The sequence below is a fragment of the Ipomoea nil genome, unplaced genomic scaffold (assembly GCF_001879475.1).
Source record: "Ipomoea nil cultivar Tokyo-kokei standard unplaced genomic scaffold, Asagao_1.1 scaffold1286, whole genome shotgun sequence".
Classification (NCBI taxonomy): Eukaryota; Viridiplantae; Streptophyta; class Magnoliopsida; order Solanales; family Convolvulaceae; genus Ipomoea; species Ipomoea nil.
In genome coordinates, this window is record NW_017617714.1 from 522,793 (window position 1) to 546,388 (window position 23,596).

Genomic DNA, 23,596 nt, shown 5'->3' on the forward strand with positions numbered 1-23,596 from the left:
ACCAAATTCAAGGACATCTGCCGTAAGCCGTTGAAGCACATGTGTTACTCTATCAACATTAGACAGAGGCACAGATGGAGCTGGAATAGATGGTGTAGCAACAGGGCTGCACACTGGCCTTGGTATTGCAGCAGGAGGAAGTGCAGGTCGGGGTGATGACGTTGATGAAATAGCAATAGGCCTCTGAAATCGAGGGATAACTTGCCATTACCAAAACCCCCTGATCTTATCTCAGCTAATACTCATTTTCGTACAAGCATTTTTGTCCAAGCTTTGATCGCCGGGAATGTTCGGTTAACAGTCATCCCATTGAACTCTACTCGGTCAAAGTAGAAGAGCTTCAAGAATTACAGAAGAGTATGTTAAAAAATTGAATAACTACACATCCAGAATTGCACAGTTACACACCCATGATTGGACATCTATAATTCCATAATTGAATAACTACATATTCAGAATTGTATGGCTACACATTCTTATTTGCATAACTATAATTCCATAATTATAAAACTACATATCCAGAATTGTATAACTATAATTCCATAATTGCATGACTATAATTCCATAATTGAATGACTATAATTCTATAATTACAAAACCACACATCCATAATTGCATAACTACAATTCCATAATTACAAAACTATTATTCCATAATTGCAAAACCACAATTCCATAATTACAAAACTACACATCTATAGGTGCATAACCACACATCCAGAATTGCATAACTATAATTACATAATTGCAAAACTATAATTCCATAATTGCATGACTGTAATTCCATAATTACAAAAGCACACATTCATAATTAGATAACTATAATTCCATAATTGAAAAACTATAATTCCATAATTTCAAAACCATAATTCCATAACTTCAAAACTACACATCCATAGGTGCATAACCACACATCCAGAATTGCATATCTACAATTACATAATTGCATAAATATAATTCCATAATTAGAACAGTTTATGTATAATGGGATCTTACCAGGATGAATACCATTGGACCTCTAAAGGATCTTGTAGGACTGTCTTTGTAAATCTCATATGAATCAATGAAAGACCTGTACGTGTATCGGCACCAATTCAGTCTTGAGATTGCCCGGATGTTGAGCAATGACTTGAGAACTCGGTAGTTGGCATATCTTCCAGTGTTTCCTCGGAGCAAAGAGGAAACAGCAAACACCACAAAGTCTCTTTTGAAGGCATCACCATGGTCACCTCTCCTGATTATCTCATCAGGCATCTTGGTTGTTATGGGTGACCCTGACTTGACATTCCACATTTTCCTCCAGTCAGTTAGGAGCTTATTATATGCAGCCGAATTTTCCTCAGACTTTCTACCCTCCTCAACATCTCTCTTTCCCCCTCTTCACCGACATGTAGAATGTCACCATCCAATATAAAGTCTGACTTGAAAACATCAAACCTTTTCAGAAGATACTCAACAAGTTGTGAGTAATTGCTTGAGAATTGTAGGTGTAGCAGCCCTCCAAAACCAATATCAACCACAGCATCCTTTTGTTCCTGTGTTAGACGTTGGACAAGCTCATACATTTGTTTGGGACCCATCCGTGTACTGAAATAATCCACGTCAGGGTCCCGTACTTGCTCTCGCTTTGGTGGTTGTGCCCTCTTTCTTTTCGTAGCAGCTGGTTGTTGCCTTGTAGAAGGCTCTGCAGGATCTTCTTAGGCAGGGGTGAGCTGAGCAGCCTGTGAGCTCAATATTGCTCTGATTTTTGTCCTTTTTACCGACTTCACAAATTGCCCAAGCGTAGTGTCATCTCCCATATTTGAGTCTTCCATTTCTGCAAATAAAAGACATTAAGTAAGGTTCACAGAGTACACAAGGCAAGTTATGCTAAAAAGGATTTGAATACGGTTTGGTGCACAGAGTAAAGTTCACAAAGTACTACATCCAAAACTGTATAACTACAATTCCATAAACGCACAATTATACTTCCAAAATTGTACAACTACAATTCCATAAATATACCCACAAGGCAAATTATGTTAAAAAGGCATGAATGCAGTTTGGTGCACAGAGTAAGGTTAACAGAGTACTATATCCAAAACTGTATAACTACAATTTCATAAACGCACAACTATACTTCCAAAATTGTACAACTACAGTTCCATAAACTCATAAATATACTCATAAACTCATAATCATAACCATACACGTTCATAATTAAATAATTATACATTCATACAAGATTAAACAGTCTAAAACCCTAGTTTAAAATTTCATAAACATATACTCAAAATCAATGCTTGAATGCATTTATACCTATTATAGGAAGAAGATGAGCTCTGCTGTACAGAGAAAGCGCAGTTGAATGTGTGATGATCGGAGGCCGGCGACAAAAGTGATGAAGAGTGTGTGCGAAACCTAGAAAATGCTGAAGAAATGCTAAGGAAATGGAGATGATCAAGCGTCTGGGGAGGGTATCGTGTTGGAGAAGAAAGGAAGTGCGGGAAGTGAAATGCAATGGGAGAGGAAACGAAGGAACAAGGTTTTATATTTAAAAAAAAAAAAAAAATCTGATTGGTGGAGTGAAACGGTGCCACTAACGGCACCGTTACTCCTAAACGACGTCGTGTGCATCCGGATGCACCAAGAATGGTGCATACGGATGCACAGCATAACGATTGCCTGTGAAGGGCTTCTTCATCAGTAGTATTACCTTTGGAGGGCTATTTTTCTTTATGGTTTTTGGTGGGGATTATACCCTGGTCGGATCGGGTCGCATTGCCCGGTCACCTGACCCGCTTGGGGGGGCCGCTCAAAGAAGTCGTTTGGTCAGCCTCTTAGGCCGGACCTCCCGGTCACCCGGTCATCTCTGGAAGCTGAGACGCTCGGTGGGCCCTGCTCCTCCTTGGTCGGTGACCGGGAAGACCGACCAGGCGGGGCTGGGTCCCCTTGTTGGCAGATAACTCGCGCCACGTGTGCGGTTGCATGTTCGCCTCGGCTAGACCCGATGCATGGGCGCCACGTGCCCGTCATGCCGGAGGGCCGGGTGCTGTTCCCTATGTCTCTTATAAATACCGCATTAAATGCTGGAGAGAAGGGCTTTTGAATTAAGCTACTTACTAGATTAGAGAGGATCCCGATCATCATATACGATCGATCTATCTGTAACTCTACTGTAACCTATACGTATCAATACACTGTTATTTTATCCACATCAGTTTTCATTACATTTGAGTAGAAATTGTTCACAGTCAATCAAACTATTGAAATCGACAGTTGATGTGTAGTGGATTTTTGTCCAACCAGTAGTTGAATTATGATGTTATGATATTATAAATTGCAATGAAAAAAAAAAATTTATTAATTGTAAGTAAATATAATATATAAAAGAAGTATATTATATATAATTTATTTTATTTAAAACAATTAAAACTTACTTTAAAACATATGGGGCTAATAACATTGTTTATGTTTATATTGCATGGTGACATTTATATACCTTGTCCATTCATCTCCACTATTCAATTTTGGTTGAATGGACATCCATTGTCATAATTATACTTTTTAAAGAAAGCAGAAAGGGGAAAAACAAAAAGAAAGTGGCTATCAAGTATACTCAACTGGATGACACTATTTATATGTTAATGCACTCTCTCACAAATTTTAAAATCAAAAGTTCTTCCAGCCATGCAGAACACTTATCATAAGCATGATGGGCACAATTGGTGCTGGCTACCTTAAGAGAAGGCATGCATAGCTAATATTGATAGTTATAGAGTTGCTAAAGTACTATTTACTTTAGTTTACTGTCTTACAGCCCGTTTGGTTCGTTGAAAAATATTTGAAGGGAAATGGAATTCAAATTCCATGGAAAACAAATTACCAGGAAAATAGATTCCATTGTTTGGTTAGTGGAAAAGAAATTACTGGGAATATGAATTTCATTGTTTGGTTGGATTTGGAATGGTAAGGAATTATGAATATAAAGACCAATATGCCCTTAACAATAATTTATACATGTGTAGTTAATAAATTTTGATAAGGGCAAAATAGTCCAATATTACTATATTTTCTTCCCAACTCATTTGGAAAACAAAATACCAATGTTTGGGTAGGATTTTCTTTTCCTTCACCTTTGGGAAGTCAAATTCCCATGGAAAAGATTTTCCATCCAACCAAACAAGGTAAAACAACATTTTCCTACATCTCATGGAAAATCTTTTTCATGGAATTTGATTTCCATCCAACCAAACACCCCCTTTACAGTATCTTAGCTAGCTTTTAGCTGTATTAGTAACATTCAAATTTTAGCAAATTCATCCTAGCCTAGTTGGGATGGTGTTTTGTTATTTAAACACTACAAAGCAAAAGAAAAGGGGTCAGAGTTTACAGTAAACATTTTTTAGTTTATTCCCATGCTGCACTATCAGATATTCAGGTCCCATGCCTGGTGAAACTCTGGTATCATCCGATTAACAACTGAGTCATCAACTTAAACACATTCACCAATTGTCTATGCGTCATAAAATATTCAAACATTTTCACAAAAAGTATACCAAGTATATATATGCTCTAATTAAAGTATACACAAGATTAGAGTCTTTGCAATGCAATTATATATATCAGTTATATATATGCTCAAAGAATCCTAAGCTCAACTTGTTCCCAGTAATACCATTAAAAACCAATCCTCAAACTTCAATAATAATAATAATAATGAACAAGTTTTTGAAAAGTCATTTAAATACAATAGATGAAGCTCTAGATCTCTTTCAGAACATAAAACTACAAAGAGGCAATACTCCTTTTCTAATGCCAGATAAATCAATAAAATAAATACTAAAGTAAAAACTAAAGCATTGATACATACCGATCATTTCCTATGCCACTCATTCCTATTGAGAGGACTTATCCGTGAGATATTCCGATTCCATCGCAATCTCTAATCACGATCTCATACTCTAATATGAATCCTTTAACAGAGAATACACCATCAACACAATCCATGGAGCGAGTTGGATTGCTTTCTAAACCGAACGAATTTTCGTGAGAGATTACGAAGTAAGATTGTAAGAAGGCGGCGCCGGGGCTGGAGTAGATAGAGGAAAAACAAGGAATACTAGGGTTGGCAAGCTGTAATATATTAAACAGAAATTCCAACCTAAAGTATCGGTGGGCCTGCTCAAGACTTTACAAGGCGTTTGGTTGGAGGGTATTTAAATTGGCAAATTATGCCCTGGACCCGTGTTCACAGTGAATTGTGGGCACGGGCCCAAAACGACGTTGTTTTTCAAAAAAAATGTGTCATTTAGTTAAAAAAAAAAAAAAAAAAAAAAAAAATCGCGCGCGTTTTGGCGTTAACGGCGTTATTTTTTTTTTGATTATGAATGTACAGTTATGCCGTTATGAATGTACATTTATGCAATTATGAAATTATGAACACAGAGCTCTAACATTATGAACTTACAATTATGAACATATATAGTGATAAAATTATGACCATGGAGCTTTAAAATTGTGAATATAAAGCTTCGAAGATTATGAATGTACAGTTATGAAGTTATGAATCTACAGTTATGGAGTTATGAATTTACAGTTATGAGATTATGAATCTACAGTTATGGAATTATGAATGTACAGTTATTGATCGAATTATGAACAAAGAGCTCTAACATTATGAACTTACAATTATGAACATATAGTGATAAAATTATGAACATAGAGCTCTAAAATTGTGAACATAGAGCTTCGAAAATTATGAATGTACAATTATAGAGTTATGAATGTACAGTTATGGAGTTATGAATGTACAGTTATTAATAATATAGTAATAAAATTATGAATATATACTCCTATAACAAATCGGTCTGAAATTTAAAAAAAAAAAAAAAAAAAAAAAAAAAAAAAAAAAGAGATAACAGTGCCTAACGGCACTGTTACCCGTGTCCAGCAAGCATGCTGGACACGGGTCCAACGCATAACGATTGATTTAAATTCCTTTTCCACTTAATTTCTACTTAATTTTAAAGGCCATAAAATTTCTCAGTTTAGTTGGAAGAAATTGCAATTCTATGAAATTGCAATTCCCTCATTTTTATGGAATTAAAATCTCATGTCTCCTTAGTATTTTAATTCCTAGGGTTTTAGGAAGAAAAAAAGTTAGTGATGAGACAAAATTACCTCTCCCTTTTTTAAACCTAAAATTAATACCACAACAACAATTGGCATTTTGGACTTTATACTATTTATTCCCTTCCAATTCTCATGTATACCAAACATTGGAATTGAAATTCCCAGTAATTCTATTCCAGTAAACTTAAACACTGGAATTTAAATTCCCACTTTATTCCCAGTAATTCATCTCCCATGGGATTGCAATTCCTTTCCCACGTAATTCCCCTCATCTAACCAAATACCCTATTAGGGGTGTTTGGTTCCGGTTATATAAGATAACCAAGGTTATATTTGCTTGATAATATAAAATTTTCATGTTTGGTTCATGTTATGTAACTTTCTCAAAAATTGACAATAACCTCCGCATTAAACTAAACACAGGAACCTAACATTCCCGCAATTTAAATTTGAAAATTTTAATAGTTGGGGATCAAATGTGAAAATGATTCCATACTCGTTAGACCAAAAGTGGGAATAACTCAAAGAAGAAATTAGGTAGGGAAAAATTTGTAATTTTATGAGGAGAAATAAAATAGGAATTAAGTTTGATAGTACTGAGAAAATTAGGGAGGAAAAGATTATAATTTTATAGGTAGAAATAAAGTTAGAATTCAAATTTTATTATTTGGTATATATAAGATTTGAATAGAAATAAGTAGTGTAAAAATTAAAATGTTCTTGGTTTAATTACTCCAACTTAAGAAGAGAAGGATATTTTTATCGAAACGAATGATATTTGGTAAAATTTTATTTCCTTACTATCAAATGAAGGAATTTTGCTTGTTCAAAAATAATGGGGAATGGAATTTCAACTCCTGCCATGTCTGCCAAACGCCACATGATTTTATATGGAAATTGAATTTTTATAATAGTTATGCTATGCATGGTGCACACGGTTACAAAACAACGTTGTTTTGATTAAAAACGCATCCCATTTAAAAAAAAAAATTCATTTTTGATTCTCGTCAGTAGCATTATTGTGGATATATAGTTATGAATTGTTGTGGATATATAGTTATGATTTTGTGGATAAATATTTATAAATTTGTGGATATATAGTTATGAATTTGTAGATATATAGTTATGAATTTATGGATATTTAGTTCATTCATTGTGGATATTTAGTTCATTCATTGTGGATGTTTAGTTCATTCATTGTGGATATTTAGTTTATTTATTCTGGATTTTGTGTTATTCATTCACTGTGGATATATAGTTATGAATTTGTGGATATATAGTTATGAACTTGTAGATATATAGTTATGAATTTGTGGATATATAATTCAAAAAAAAATGTTATTACCGGGAATCGAACCTGAATTTTTTTTTTTTTAAATGAGACGCGCATTTTTAGTCAAAATGACGTCGTTTTTGCAACCGTGTGCACCATGTACAACATAATTTGCGGAATTTTTATACTATCCATGATTTGGTCAATTGGTCATTACCAAAGCATCAAATATGGGTTATATGGCCATCATTTTGTACATTAATTGGGCTTGTTCAATGTTAATAGGGGTTAGTATGAGCAAAGTACAGGTTTAAAGGTGTCTCTTATAATTAGATGTTACTAAGGACACATCGTGGTCTAAAAAAAAAAAGAAGAATATTGTTCTATTCTATTTATTTGTACCATTTGCAATACTTTTTTTTCTTCTTCCAAACGTTGAAATCGAGGTAATTCAACGACTTAGGAGATATTGTCAAATATCAGTGCACACAAAAGATTTGTTCACTTTAGGCATAATTCTCATACTGTTGCTGCCTTCTAAACTACTAAGCTAAGCATGTGCGGGCATTTACAACACTTTTATTTTTGTTCATGGGAATATGCATTGTTTAGTAACTCGTTTTATTCTTTGAAATAATATATCCAAAAGACCAAAAATGAATCGTTCCTCTCATTTAGAGAGTTAGTGTATGTTTGGTTCGCACATGAGAATCGGAATCGAAATGGGAATCAAATACTTGATAATGGTATAGGTTTTGGTAAAAGTATTTTGCATGTTTTGTAGTAGGGTGGAATTGGAATTATTACCAATATTGATGTTTGGTTATATATGTTGGTCCTGGTAGGGTCGAAAGAGAGTAAAGGAGGGGTGAATAGACTGTAATCGATTTTTCAAAGCAACTCCTTTTGGAGCTATGCACAACGAAAATAGCGTTTCGTCTTAGATACACTTTGCACATTTTCGTTATCAAGTTTTAGCGTTTGGTCAATATGATATGCAATGCATGAAAGTAATAAAGTAGTAAGTAAAGAGATATGGAGAGAGATTTTATAGTGGTTCGGCTGTTAACGAAGCCTACTCCACTCTTCTTTCACAACTCGTGAAAGGGTTTGCACTATCACTCCTAGTACAAACTACTTCAAGTTGGCTTCTTTGATCTTCTAAGCCGGACAGCCACTTGATAGGTTTTTCAACTCCTCGAGTTTGCTCCGCCTCTATCAACTTCTTCCTAAGTTGAGATGTTGGAAAGATAATATGGTGTTTCTCCAACTGGTTGAAGCCTTGTCTTGATATCTGGATGAATCTTCACTTGAAAATATGCAAGACTTCTTAGATTGTGAAGTATGGAAATGGATGAGCCTTTTGAAAAACTTCACATAAACACTAGTTGAGAAAAGCTTTTAAGAGATGGAACTGTTTGAAGAGCTTTTCTTTAGATTAGCAAGAGTGAAAATAACCAGCACCTTCTTTAATGGTGAAGAGATGTATTTATAGGAGGAAAAATTCATCCGTTGGACGGAGATGAAGATTTCAAACCTAATATCCAGTGTGTATTAACCAGTGGGCATCAACATTTAATGCACTTGTATTATGTAGCAGTTGGAGCCAAAAGTATTATGATTTTTGTCCTTGTTCTCTAACAAGATTGTACAAGTCTTTTAATGCTTATTGTCTTTTGTGAAGATCATTCCTAAGACACTTTTTGTCCGAATGATTTGCCCATCTGAGTCATAGACAACATTCTCATTGCTTCACTTAAATGAAGGTTGTCTTTTACAAGTCTGTCTTTGACTTGTTCACTCAGAGATGTTGGTCGAAAGATTGACTTTATCTTTCGTCCTTTCTCTTTGACGAGAGATCATTTTTGTCAAATGAAATCTATCCGAGACTTGCTCAATCCATCTTTCGTCTGGAAGCATCTTTCGATCATCTTGTCTTCTTCACGTCTTCAAGCATCTTTCGATCATCTTGTCTTCTTCACGTCTTCATGTAGACCTATTATGCTAGTCTCAACTACGATTCGTACACCTCATAGTGTGAATCAATCGTTGAGTTACAATAACTTTTGCCTATCACAAGAGACCTATCTACGAAAGAAAAATAGGGGTCTACAATCCTAAACAGTTTGGTATCATCAAAATCTAATTACACTTGTTCCTAACAATATATGACCTAATAATAATAGGAATAAATGTTTTAAAAGTATAAAAACAAAAAAAATTAAGGCAACTGATCCTAATATAATGACATCCAAAGCATCAATATGAACAAAAAAAAAAAAATCAAAACAAAAAGTTAGAAACACTAATCCAAACTTAAAAATCATATTATCAATGAGATGAAATGATACTTTTTTTAATTAGGGAATGAGGTTTTTAATTAAAAAGTAATCAAATCCTATAGTTATGTTTTAAAAAATTATCAACCAAACACTAACTATGATTTTGATTCTCATTCCTAATGTGTAAACCCATGAACCAAACATACCCTTAATTCCCTTTTTGGCCTACTTTGTATGGTGTTATGTTCACTTTTGTCCATATCATTAAAAAAAAAAAAGAATTAATTTCAGTAGAGGTCCATTATTTTTCGTGACAATTTCAAATTTAGCCCTACACATCGTTTTTGTCCTTTTAACATCCCACACTATTATTTTTTGGACACTTTTGATCTTTCCAATGACTTTTCTGGTGAAACCCTATCGCAGGCAATGGTATTTTAATGTCTCCAATTTTTTATTAGTATTTTCCCAATTAGTTAATTCTAATGGAAATCCCTTCTATATGATGACAATTCTAAATTTAATCACAGACAATCATTTTTGCCATTTAACACCTCAAACTATCATATTTCCGATAGTTTTAATTTGGTCTTTTTGATGAAAGCATATTTTAGGAAATGATATTTTCGATGACAAATAAGAAGCTTGGCGATATTTTGAGCTTTCCAACTGCGTTGCAAAATGATTCTCCTGCACTTGGATGTCCTCACATACTTGGTATTACAACCATTAGCGAAAATTGCTAAGTAACCCACTCCAACGCGTTGAAATACATAATATATGTTTTATAAGAAAACCGCTTTTTGAGACTTTGGAGTACATAAGTATAGTCTTAGCAACACTAGCTTTTAAATCATGGCATTGATTCATCGAAGGATACACTCATTCGTACCGACCAACACACGGCTAATCAATAGAATCAATTCGATGAAACAATTATAAGGATACAAAGATAATCAACAAGGTAATCAAGCAACAACCAAAATGCCACATAAAGGTATGCTCATAAGGAAAAGAGTTAAAAGAATCATAATCAATGACCAAGTTCCAACCTTTACACCACTCCATCCTTATAACAGTTCCAACCTGTACCTCCGAGGCCACCCTGTACACCAGTTCCAACCTGTACCTCCGAGGCCACCCTGTACACCAGTTCCAACCTTATACCTCCGTGGAGACTTAGCTCCCCGCCAATCATATACCGCCGATCTCATAAACATAATATAATATATCGTCGATCTCATTTTGGAGCAAAGCTCCTTACCGCCAATCTCATAACAATCATAAACACATAGTCATTGACATAAATAATCATGGCTCAACAATAGCCCAACCAAGGAATAATCAAGATAAGGTACAATGATTGTACAAGCTCACAATGATACAATTGAAGGAATTCAAGAAAGAACACGAAGGAGATATTCCAAGATATTACCACAATATCGAAAAGATTTCAAAACAAAAGACCACAATGATTGGTAAACACAAGTTACCAATCCTCATCAAGGATAAATAAGGTCATTACGAGGAAAGCACATACCAGTACCAACAAACAACGTAGCTAGCATGCAAATCAACAGGATATGAACGTCAAAGACTTCACTTCAATCCAACGAATCACATAGTTGGATCACAAACACGATTCAAGACTCACAAATCCTACCAAGGATACTTAAGACATCGTTCTAGACTTACAAGACATCAATAAATACACACGGGTACACAATGGGTCAACAAAACGGAAGCCAAGAACCAATGTACCAGTGGGTGGTTCGGCGGGAGGCAAACTACTCGCCGAAAACATCCCCCGTACCAGCGGGTGGTACCACGGGTGGTCAACCACCCGTTGATCCCCCCCGCCAAACGCCAACCTTGTACCAGCGGGTGGCAAAGTGCCCGCTGGTACCGAATCAAAGAGAAGAGTTTCACTTCGGGAAAAATTTGCAAGAATGCACAAGTTCAAGTCCAAACACCTCAAAACTCACATCAACAACAAGAGGGACTTGAATACATAGGATAGCTCAATAAATAGCATCAAGAACCCTAGATACAAGCTCTACAAAAGCATAAACACAAGAATATGCATTTCACACTCAAGAACAACAAGAAATCATACATAGCAAAGAGAAAATAAGTTTTGTAAGACATGGGTTATCTCCTTAGCTTAGTAATCCAAAAGTCACAACAATCTTAGGCTAGGCGCAACTCAAGCCAATCTACTGTAGGAACCTGTGAATCAAATCGGGCCTTTACTCATTAAATAAAACTATCAAAACATTATTATCCAGGGGGATTTAAACCCTAGCCTATCCTAAGATTAACAATAAGCTAAGCTTTGCTAACTAAGCTAAATGTCACTTTGTTAACTATAAACATTAATAGTACTAATTAAACCCTTTTTATCATATTAATCCCATGATTAATCATTTCACCAACATTAACCGTGTGTTTGGTTCATGAAATAAGTCGGGAATGGAATACCTTTCCCGGGAATAGACCTGTTCCATTGTTTGGTTTGTCTTTTCATGGCTGGGAATAGCATTCCCGGGAATGAGCTATTCCCTTTGCAGGGGGAATAGCCATTCCTAGAGGACCTCCTGGTATTAGCTATTCCCAAGTATTTGGGAATAGCTTTTGTACTCTAATACTGAAAATAACCTTTTTGTATTTTGTAAGTGTATATATATATATATATATATATATATATATATATATATATATATATATATATATATATAATATATATATATATATATATATATATATATATATATATATATATATATTACCACCGCCACCGCCACTACCACCACTGCCATCACCGCCGCCACCACTACCACCGCCAATGCCGCATCTGCCACCGCTATTACCGCCACCGCCACCACCACCACCATCGCCGCCGCCACCACCACCACATATTTTTATAAGGGTATTTATGTCTTTTAAAACATATATTATTTCTATTCCTTAAACCAACCAAACACTGTAATATAATTCCTAAAGTCTATTCCTTCCGCGAACCAAACAATAGAATACAATTTCTATTCTATTCTTTACCTATTCCATTCTTTATGGAATAACATTCCTATTACCTCAAATTCATTCTGTGAACCAAACGTGTTGTAAGAGTATTAACCACCCTCCTGCATCATAAACATGCTTCATTAATTATTCCATCATCATATTATCATTACATTTGGTTCCAAGAGCTCACCTACGCATACTGACGCTACGTCGTCACCACCGGAGGGGAGATCTCAGCCGCCACTTTCCGCCACCAGCCTCGCCGGGAAGAGAACACCCACTGCCGCTTGTTCAATCTCGCCGGGAACAGAGGAACCATGGAGTCGAGACCTGTGTTCTGCTGAGTAACGCCTGAACGCCGAACGAGAGAGGAATGAGCCACCGCTGCTCCGTTGCTGCCGATGCTGATCTACTCCACGAACACCCTTCGTCGTCATTGTAGAGGAGAGGAGGAAGACAGAGGTCATCGGAGTTAAAGCTCGTTGTTGCCGTTGCCGATCTACTACTACTCGCCACTGCCGACGATTAAGGGTGGAAGAACTGCTAAGCCGATCTGCTGTTACCATACGCCGGTGGGGGTTGTTGCCTTGACGAGGACCACCTTTGCTGCCGAAAGGGAAAATGGAGAGGTTCGCCGGTCGTCATAGCTGCTGCCGCTCTCGCCATCAACTATGGAAGTTGAGGAGTTGGCTGCTGGGGTTAAGGAGACCAAAAAAAAAAAAGATGATGTTGTCGAGTGAAGTTGCTGGCTGATAACTATAATATATGAACATATTATAGATAGGGTTACTATATTGGCTAACATCAGATTTAGAAAGTGGCTAGGTATTGGGCTAGGCTATATGGGTCAAGTATTTTGGGTTTGGGTTAAATGTATGTTTGTGTATGTAATAACTTTGGGCTTGTTACTTTGGGTCATGGCTAGAGCCTAGAAGGTAGATTAAATACTTGGGTTTGACTAGTTGAGTACAAGACTAGATATAAAAATTACTATACTTGGGCTTAGGATAAAATCATTGTGGGCTTAAGGCAATTGGGTAATAAAATAAATAATAGTTTATAAAATAAATAGGCCAGAGCCCATTTAAATTAATTAGGTTTATATATATTTTTAGTAAAATATTTAAATATCGGGACATTAATTATATTAGGAAAATACGGGGTGTCATAGGTGTTATGGGTGCCCGATTTCCAGCGGGGTGGCTCACCTCCACTCTCTCTTCTCATTTCCTAGGACATCTCCTATGGGACAACCGACTTCACGTAGAGCTCTACGCTTTTTCGAAGACAGTGCAATGGAATTTTCCCAAATCCTAACAAGATGGCTCGCCTCGTTTCTTATCTCTTGGGCTGGCCATTGTTTTTTGTCTTGCCTTTTTCTCCTTGTCATTTCCTTACTTCTTTCACTCATGTCTTTTTCTTTAAAGTTTAGAGAAACTTTTCTCTCAATTCTCACCAATAAGACTCACATTTTGCCTCATACCTTACCCACTTTTTTTTTTGTTCATTTCTAACCTTACTTTTTTATCTTTCTAGTTAAGGGTTACACACTTCCACTTCGAGGGATCTTTGACTAAGGTCCAAACAATATAAGAGGAATAAGATATGAATAACATGCAAACATACAAAAGATATAAACCTAGTTGGCTCTATGCATTTCTCACTTGGTGTAAAGAGGTAATTTCCTAAGGATATTTCAAGAATTAAACATTCTAGGCACATAACTAGCACACTTCCAACATGATATGAAAGATAAAACACTCCATCATCAAACACACTCACCAATCATGAACTATACAATCAACTGAGTCAAAGCAAACCATTAAAGCACAAAGTGCGTCCTTTCCACACTTTAAAATAAACATCGTCCTCGAAGTTACTTTAAGCACTAAGTGGACAAAAGAGCATGGGTAAAACATCCTAAGAGTCCATTTCCACACTTTAGGATTTTTTCACACTTTAGGAGTGTTTCCGGGACTTGGAGTGACAACAAAAGATTGTGAATGATTTATGAGTGCAGCTAATGTGTGCAAATCCCTTTTCCACACTTTAAAAATAAAAGTCAGGACAAAATTAAAAAGATCAAGGGATAGAGGAAATAAATCCATTTGTAGCATATTTCCCTTTGTAAGCAATATAAATTCCATGTCTTTGCCCCAACAATTTCAAACTTTACAATCAACAAAGTTAATGGCATATGGACAAACACAAAAAAAATAAGAGAAGTGCAATGGAGTAGCGAGACTACTCCTAGAAAAACAATAGAAAACTACTTCAAAGTCTTAAAACAAAATAACAAAAAAATACTACAAGTCTTCAAAATGTAAAGATACTAGAAATGTAAAACTACAACAAAACAAAACAACAAAACGTAAATCAGTCTAACAAACAAGTCTAAGTCACAAAATAAAACAAGATAAGGTAAATCAATCCATGCAACGCTATACGATTACTCCGGGGGTGGGTGTGGATAGAACCTCGTGAATTGTTCCCGGAGTGCTTCCATTTGTGCCATATGATCACTCCATGCTTGGCGTTGCTCTTCTTGCGCTCTTTGATAATGCTCCTCCGTTCAGTGTTGTCATGCTTCCTCCCTTCGCTCTCTCTCATCCATCCTTTGTTCTATTCGTATTTGTCTTTCCTCGATTCTTTGTTGCTCCTCTCACAGCTCGTAGCTCTTCCTGCGCTCTTTGATAATGCTCCTCCATTCGGTGTTGTCATGCTTCCTTCCTTCGCTCTCTCTCATCCATCCTTTGTTATATTCATCGATTCTTTGTTGCCCCTCTCATAGCTCGTTGTTCTTCCTATGCTATTTGATAATGCTCATCCATTCGGTGTTACCATGCTTCCTCCATTCGCTCTCTCTCTCTCTCATCCATCCTTTGTTCTATTCGTATTTGTCTTTCCTCGATTCTTTGTTGCCCCTCTCATAGCTCGTTGCTCTTCATGCGCTCTTTGATAATGCTCATCCATTCGGTGTTACCATGCTTCCTCCATTAGCTCTCTCTCATCCATCCTTTGTTTTATTCATATTTGTCTTTTTTCGATTCTTTGTTGCCCCTCTCGTAGCTCCATGAAGGTTTGATGTTGAAAAGCTTAAAAATTAGGAATGGTGGTGGCATATGCATAATGAGGTGGTACCGGTGGAAATGTAGGCATAAGCGGTGGCGGAGGGTCCATATCTACATCATCGGGTAGAGGATTAACGTGCAAACCAATGACCTCCGCTTTGCTCAACGGTACCATGCTAGAGGCACTGACCTTCCTCTCTAGCTGGGCTTCAAATCCCAGCACCCGGCATATGTGGTTTACAAGTGGTCCCACATAAATAGTTTCTGGACGGTCGGTGGATTGGGACGCTAGCCAAGTCTTGCAAACTGCCCCCATGTTGATGGGATTGCCGGTGTCCATACTCCATAATGATAGGAGATCAGTCCTATAAACCTTGTTGGAGTTCGACCTTCGCCCACACCAACAGCGGACTAAGATCTCCCTCACAACTCTAATGTCATGTCTAGCAATGGTCGTCATCGTCACTCATGAACCTTGCCACTATTTTCCGATATGTGAGATGTCATTCCAAAAAGCATGTAAAGTCGCTTCACCCTCAAAATATACGGGCAGCTCCCGTAGTCCTCCTCCTCTTGCTCCTCCGGTGTGTAAAATCCTAGCATGACACTGAATTCATTCACCCAGATGTTGTATTGCGAGCCAAAGATTTGGAACTTGATCGTCGGGCCCGTGAGATTCTTTGATGACCCCGTAACCTTCAAAGTAGCAACAAATTCATGCACAACGGGGCTATATGTGTCATCTCTCCAAGCAAAGATTTTTCTCCATTGCTCTTATCACATAAGTCTCATCACGCCCTCTCAGAGACCAAAGGAGTCCAAGAGTGGTGGATCAATATAACACCACTGAGCAATATTTGTAGTCCTTATGCATGTAAACTTCGCCACGTCAATTGCCGAAACCGTCACTACTCGATTTCCCGCCGGTATGCCTTGCAGTTCATTCTCTTGCTCAGGTTCCTCAACACCTCGTTTCTCGGCTTGTGCACTTGATTCTCCTTGGTCCTTTCTTCTCTTTGCTTGTGCAACCCTAGTGCTCCTCATATTTCCCACAAAAGAATAATGACAGGGAAAATACAAGGAAGCAACATTCTCGGATCCATATTTGTTAGCCAAGAAAACCAAGTGTGCAAGTCAACATTTTTGTTTTCAAATTTAAGTGCAAGTGTTGGTGGTGAAGTGAAAAGACACATGAATCTCTCATTTCATACAACAATTGAAGTCAAGCCACACCATTTTCACAATTTAAACCGCAATTAGATAATTTCCAATAAAGCACAATTTATGCAATCAACTTTCCGACATATTTTCTTTCATTTTTTTCTTCTTCAAAATTCAAGAACAAACAAAGAATGAGAAACAATTTTAATCAAAGAATGGATTTTTTTTAGTTCAAATTGTCCTACACAATGCTAATTTCAATTAAGAATGATCAACAAGTCTAAACTAGCATTATGTGAGCAAGGAACAACTAGCCTAGAAGCATAACATTCACATATTGTTCATTCAAGCATTTTCACAAACACCTACTATGCATTCTTCAAGCTAGGGAATTTTAAGTAAAATTGGCAATGTAGTTCATCCCTCATATACACTTAGTATTAAGAAGCACAAAAACAACATCCTAGATCATCAATTCTATCAAATTGTAGCACAATTTCATAACCCTAGGATTTTAAGAAAAATGCCCAAATTTTGAAGAGTAAGAAATTCATACCTTGAATTGAGATTTCTGGAAGACTAAATGTTGTTGATTGATGTTTGGTGTTTGGGAGAAGCCACAAGAGATGGATTTGATGTACCTTTGCAATTTTTGGACCAACTTCGAAGTAGGGAGGGAGCTTGAGATGAAAAGGAGTAGCTTTAGGGTTGTTTGGGGTACAAAATACCAACTTATCACTACCTTTGCAAGAATTTTGACCAAATTCGAAGTGGGGAGGTGTTTGGAAGTGTTTTGGACAGAATGGAAGGCAGTGTACGCACGTACGCCTAGGGGTGAGCATAAATACCGAGAAACCGACGTAACCGTTGACCGATAACCGAATCGACCGAAAATTTCGATTTTCGGTCGGTTTTCGGTTTTAAGAAGAAAAAAAATTCGGGTTTTCGGCTAATCGGTTATTTGGTCGGTTATAGCCCATTCAAAACCGCGGTTACCGAATAACCGATGGTATATATAATAATTTATTATAAATTATAAATTATAAATATATAATTATAATGAGGGCTCACTGGCTGAGTTGTAAGTCACTAACCGTCTAACCCTATCGTCTCTCACTCTCTCTACGACTCTACAATCTACATCGCTCGATCGCCGTTCGCGAATCGCGAAGACGCGACCGCGAACCCTCTCCGGCAGTCCGGCTTCCGCAGACCGCAGCCGGCCAGTCCTCTCACCGTCAGTCCGCGAACCCTCTCCGGCCAGGCGTCGAGCACGAGCAGCGCCGCTACCACCGCAGCCCTCTCACCGTCACTCCGTCAGAAGGTCAGACCGTCACGGGCTCACGGCGTCACCAAGTCACCACCGGTAACTCAGTAAGTTTCTGAGTTTCTCTCCACCTCTCATATATTTCACTGATTTTTTTTTCTATCTCTTTATAAATCTCCATTTCTTCGACGCAGCCCTCTCCAGTCTCTACTATTTTTTTGTGCTCTCACTGTTTCGGGACTTTCGGCTCCAAAATTCCAAGATCCAGATTCCAGATTCTAGATTCAAGGTAATTTATAATTTTTGCTTGCTTTTAATTTCTAATTTTTGCTTACTTCAATCTTCAATCTGTAATTAGTTATAAGGGAAATTAGTTATAATGTTTAGGTTTCACTGTTAGGATTTTGAAATTAGTTATAAGGGAAATTAGTTATAATGTTTAGGTTTCACTGTTACGATTTTGAAATTAGTTATAATCTTTAATTAATTATTTGGTATGAATGTGATAATGTTTCACTGTGATAATTTTGAAATTAGTTATAAGGTTTCACTGTGATAATTTTACATGTTATAGTGTTAAGATATGAATATATGATAGGGATGTTTAATGATCTCGTTTCCTACATTCATTAAATTATAGATGTCAACAATGAGATCGATGCATATGGATGATGATACGGTTGAAAAAGAGCCAGAGATTGCACTAACGGCTGGAACTGAGGGCAATGAGGAAGTAAATCAAACTAAGAAAAGAAAGGTTAGCCGACCAAGATCTGTGGTATGGGAGCATTTTACTAAAATTCATAATGACAATAGTGAGAAAAAAGCTAGATGCAATTATTGTCAGAAAGAATTGTTTGCTGATCCTAAACTGAACGGCACTAGTTCACTAAAATCCCATGTTAGAACCTGTCCGAAAATGCCCCGTGCTAGTAGTGACCCTAGTCAAACTGAATTGCTTGAAGGGGAAGGGTCACTAGGTTGTGTGAAGTATAGTGCTGAGGCACTTAGAAAGAGTATTGCTGAAATGCTTATAAATCATGAAATCCCCTTCAAGTTTGTTGAATTTAAGGGTTTTAAAAAATGTTTGTCTATTGCTTGTCCAAGGTTTAAGGTTCCATCGCGATGGACTATTGCTAGGGATTGTTATGACATGTATTTGGAGGAGAAGCAAAAGCTGTCTAAGTTAATCCATATGTCTTCACTTAGGGTATCACTTACCACTGACACTTGGACATCATTGCAAAGGGAAAATTATATGTGTCTTACTTGTCACTTTATTGACAATAATTGGAGCTTGCAAAAAAGAATAATTAATTTCTGTCCAATTAATAGTCATAAAGGTGAAGATATTGGTAAGATGATTGAAAAATGTTTGCGTGATTGGGCAATAGACAAGGTTTTCACAATTACGGTGGATAATGCTAGTTCAAATGATGTAGCTACTCAATACTTGAAAAGGAAATTGAACAATGTGAGTGGAACTATATTAGAGGGCAAATTTATTCACATGAGATGTGTTGCACACATTATTAATTTGGTTGTCACGGACGGGTTGAAGGAAGTGAATGAATCAATTGCTCGGGTTAGATCCGCGGTGAAGTATGTGAGGCAATCACCGGCTAGATTGCACAGGTTTAAAGAATGTATAGAATTAGAAAAAATTCAATCTAAATCTTTGTTGAGCATGGATTGTAGCACTAGGTGGAATTCCACTTACTTGATGTTAGATGCGGCTCAAAAATTTGAAAGAGCATTTGAGAGATTTGAAGAGATTGACCACAATTATAAGCATGAGCTTGTGTTGAATAGTGGCACACCCAAGGAAGAGGATTGGAAAAATGTTAGGAAGGTGAGCAAGTTTTTGCAACGTTTCTATGAATTCACATTGAAAGTTTCTGGAACTACATATGTGACTTGCAATGTTTACTTTCCTGAAATTTGTGAATTGTATTGTACTTTGTGTGATTGGATTAAGAGTGATGACGAACAGTTTAGTGCTATGGCCAAAAGAATGAAGGAGAAATTTGACAAATATTGGGGGAATGTGGAGAGGATGAATATGATACTTTATGTTGCAACTGTGCTTGACCCTAGAAGGAAATATGTGTTTGCTGATTTTTGTTTCAAGAGAATGTATTCACCTGATCAAGCTTCAGTGTTGTCTTCTAAACTTAAAGAAGTGACTAACAAGTTGTTTATGGAATACCATGGATTGGTGAAAGTTTCACATTGTGAGGGTAGCAATTTTACTCAACCAATGACAATGAGTGCAACTAATGCGGATGTGAAAAGTCCACTAAACATTGTAAGTGACTTTGAAAAGTATTTGGCTGAAATTGGCCTTGGGCAGCAAAAAAATGAATTGGATAAATACATGAATGAAGAGCTTGATACTCAAATTGGTGGTGGTGAATTTGATATTCTCCGTTGGTGGAAAGAAAATGCTCATAGATTTCCCGTTCTTTCATGCATGGCTCGTGATGTATTGGCAGTTCCTATATCAACGGTCGCATCTGAATCTGCATTTAGCACTGGTGGACGTGTGCTTGATACTTATAGGAGTTCGTTAACTCCTAAAATTGTACAAGCTCTTGTGTGCACTCAAGATTGGTTACGAGATGAAAACGTCATTTCAATGACTGATTTAGTTGAGCATGATGTTGGAGAGATGTATAAATTTGACGTGGGTGAGTATCAAAATCATTACTTTATTTTAAATATTATAATTTTCTTATTGTTCTTTCTTTATGTAATGTTTGTATTTTTATATGATTTAGATATGTCAAAGTTGAGTTTGGATCCTGTGATTGATTAGAAAAACAAGATGCAAGAAGAATATAATTGACTGTGTAAGTTAGTACTGCTATACTGTATTATTTATTATGTATTAATTAATAATTATCATATTCATATATCATATATTCACTTTTGATTATCTTTTGATGCAAGCAGGTGATGAACTCTGGCTTTGGAATTTGGAAACATGTTGATGATTGATGAATGATGACTTGGTCACTTGGGCATGGATTGACAGATTGTGACTTGTAGTGTTAAATTGCTTATTTTATGAACTATGTTAATTGTTAAATTGCTTGGCAGATTGGAAGTATGAACTATGTTAAATTGCTTATTTTATGAACTTGTGAACTTGGCAGTGTTGTTTAACTTGTTTTATTATGAAGTATGGACTTTTTTATTATTTTATTTGATGATAATTTGCAGAATTTCTAATCTCAGTTTCGGTTATTCGGTTACCACCATAACCGACCGAAACCGACTCAATCGGTTTCGGTCGGTTATATGAATAAGGGCGGTCGGTTACGGTCGGTTATGAGATGTTAAAAAGGTGATCGGTTTTTTGGTTTTCGGTCGGTTATTGACCGTAACCGACCGATGCTCACCCCTAGAAGTATGGACCTTTTTATTATTTTATTTGATGATAATTTGCAGAATTTCTAATCTCAGTTTCGGTTATTCGGTTACCACCGAAACCGACTCAATCGATTTCGGTCGGTTATATGAATAAGGGTGGTCGGTTATGGTCGGTTATGAGATGTTAAAAAGGTGATCGGTTTTTCGGTTTTCGGTCGGTTATTGACCGTAACCGACCGATGCTCACCCCTACGTGTAATTGCTAGAGACATTGGGAGCCTCACGATTTATCATGTCAGAAGATTAGTGAATCATGTAGTTCATGTACTTGCACAGACGGCTGGTTCTTCCTCTGTTTCTACCGTTTGCTTTCAAAAACAAAAAAAAAAAAAAAACAAAAAAAAAAGTCGAAATTTTTATTTTTAGAGTTAATTTCAACAGAGATTTTTTGTCTTTGGTGATAATTTTAAATTTAGTCTCAAACTGTTGTTTTTGTTATTTAACATCATATACTATCATAATTTGGACACTTTTGATCATTTGGTGACTTTTTTGGTCAAACCCCATTTTAAGCAAGAGTATTTTTTGTCTCTTCAATTTTTTAAATTATTTTCTTAAAGAATAAATTATAGTGAAAGCTCCTTGTCTTTTGTCTTATATGACAATTCTAAATTTAGTCCTAAACGATCATTTTTGTTATTCAACAACCTAGACTATCATATTTTGGACATTTTTGATCATTATAATGATTTTTTCAGTGAAACTCTATTTTAGACATGCACATTTTTGTTCACTTCAATATTTTTTAAGAATTGATTTTTGGTTTTCTGCACCGTGGATTTTTCTTGATTTTTGTCTCTTCAGCCGTGTATTGCACTATCTCCTTCATTCGTCTCTAAATCATCATTCGTCAATGGCGATACCGAGTACATGAGAACCTCCGAGTGCAAGGGAATCATTTCGCAATGTAGTTGGAAAGCTCAAGATGTCGCCAAGCCTCTTCTTTGTCATAAAAAAAAATACCCTTTCGTAAAATGAATTTCATCAAACACACCAAATTAAAAGTGTCTAATCTAAAATATAATAGTTTGTGATGTTAAAAGACAAAAATGATTCTCTAGAATTAAATTTAGAATTGTCGCCAAAGACAAGGATCTCTGTTGGAATTAACTCATTAGGAAATAATAAAAAAAAATTAAAGAGCCAAATATACCATTGCCTAAAATATGGTTTCACCGAAAAAGTCATCGAAATGGTCAAAAGTGTCCAAAATATGATAGTCTGAAGTGTTAAAGGACAAAAACGATAGTCTGAGACTAAATTTAAAATTATCACCAATTAAAGACAATAGATCTCTACTAAAATTAACTCTCTATCATATTTAAAAAGGTGATCGGTTTTTCGGTTTTCAGTCGGTTATTGACCGTAACCGACCGATGCTCACCCCTACGTACGCCCCTGCGTACATGACTACTTCTACTTTCCCACCCGCGTGGCCCGACGCGTGGATTGGAAACAAAAACGCATGGAGTGGTATCTTTGACACTTATCAACACTTTGACCGACAGACTAAAGAGTCAGTCATGGAATCTCCGAGACAACGCGACGGAAACTAGAACCACGAAAAACCAACGAAAACAACAGAGATGGAAGACAAGAATGTTGCGACGACGAGTGAGAACTAGAACGTTGCAACGATGGGCGAGGCAGCGACGGCGACCATAAAACTAGCGACATCGACAAAGATAGGAGAGTGAAGCGTTACGTGAAAAAGTAAACTTCTAGATTTCCAATGAAACCGTGTGCACAAATGATACTTCCGATAAAATATATGTATTCAAAATAGGTAATGTATTAATTACAAAGAGAAATTACTACAAAGCCCCCAACCCTATTAAAACCCAGTACATCACACTTCATAAGCCACTTAAATCTAATCCGTTGAAATAATGTCACAATCTCAACTAATTGAGGTGGTTTCACTGCATCCAAATTATATATATATATATATATATATATATATATATATA

General features: G+C 36.5%; 1 protein-coding gene across 1 annotated transcript; it reads right to left on the reverse strand.

Moving 5' to 3' along the window:
* Positions 1–200: 200 nt before the first annotated feature.
* Positions 201–5,092, reverse strand: LOC109184697. Its single transcript, XM_019334724.1, has 3 exons — positions 4,852–5,092; positions 996–1,815; positions 201–338 (listed from the first exon to the last, which is right to left on the reverse strand). The coding sequence occupies exons 2-3, from the start codon at positions 1,290–1,292 to the stop codon at positions 243–245; spliced, it is 393 nt and encodes a 130-aa protein (XP_019190269.1). The 5' UTR covers positions 1,293–1,815; positions 4,852–5,092; the 3' UTR covers positions 201–242.
* Positions 5,093–23,596: the final 18,504 nt, after the last annotated feature.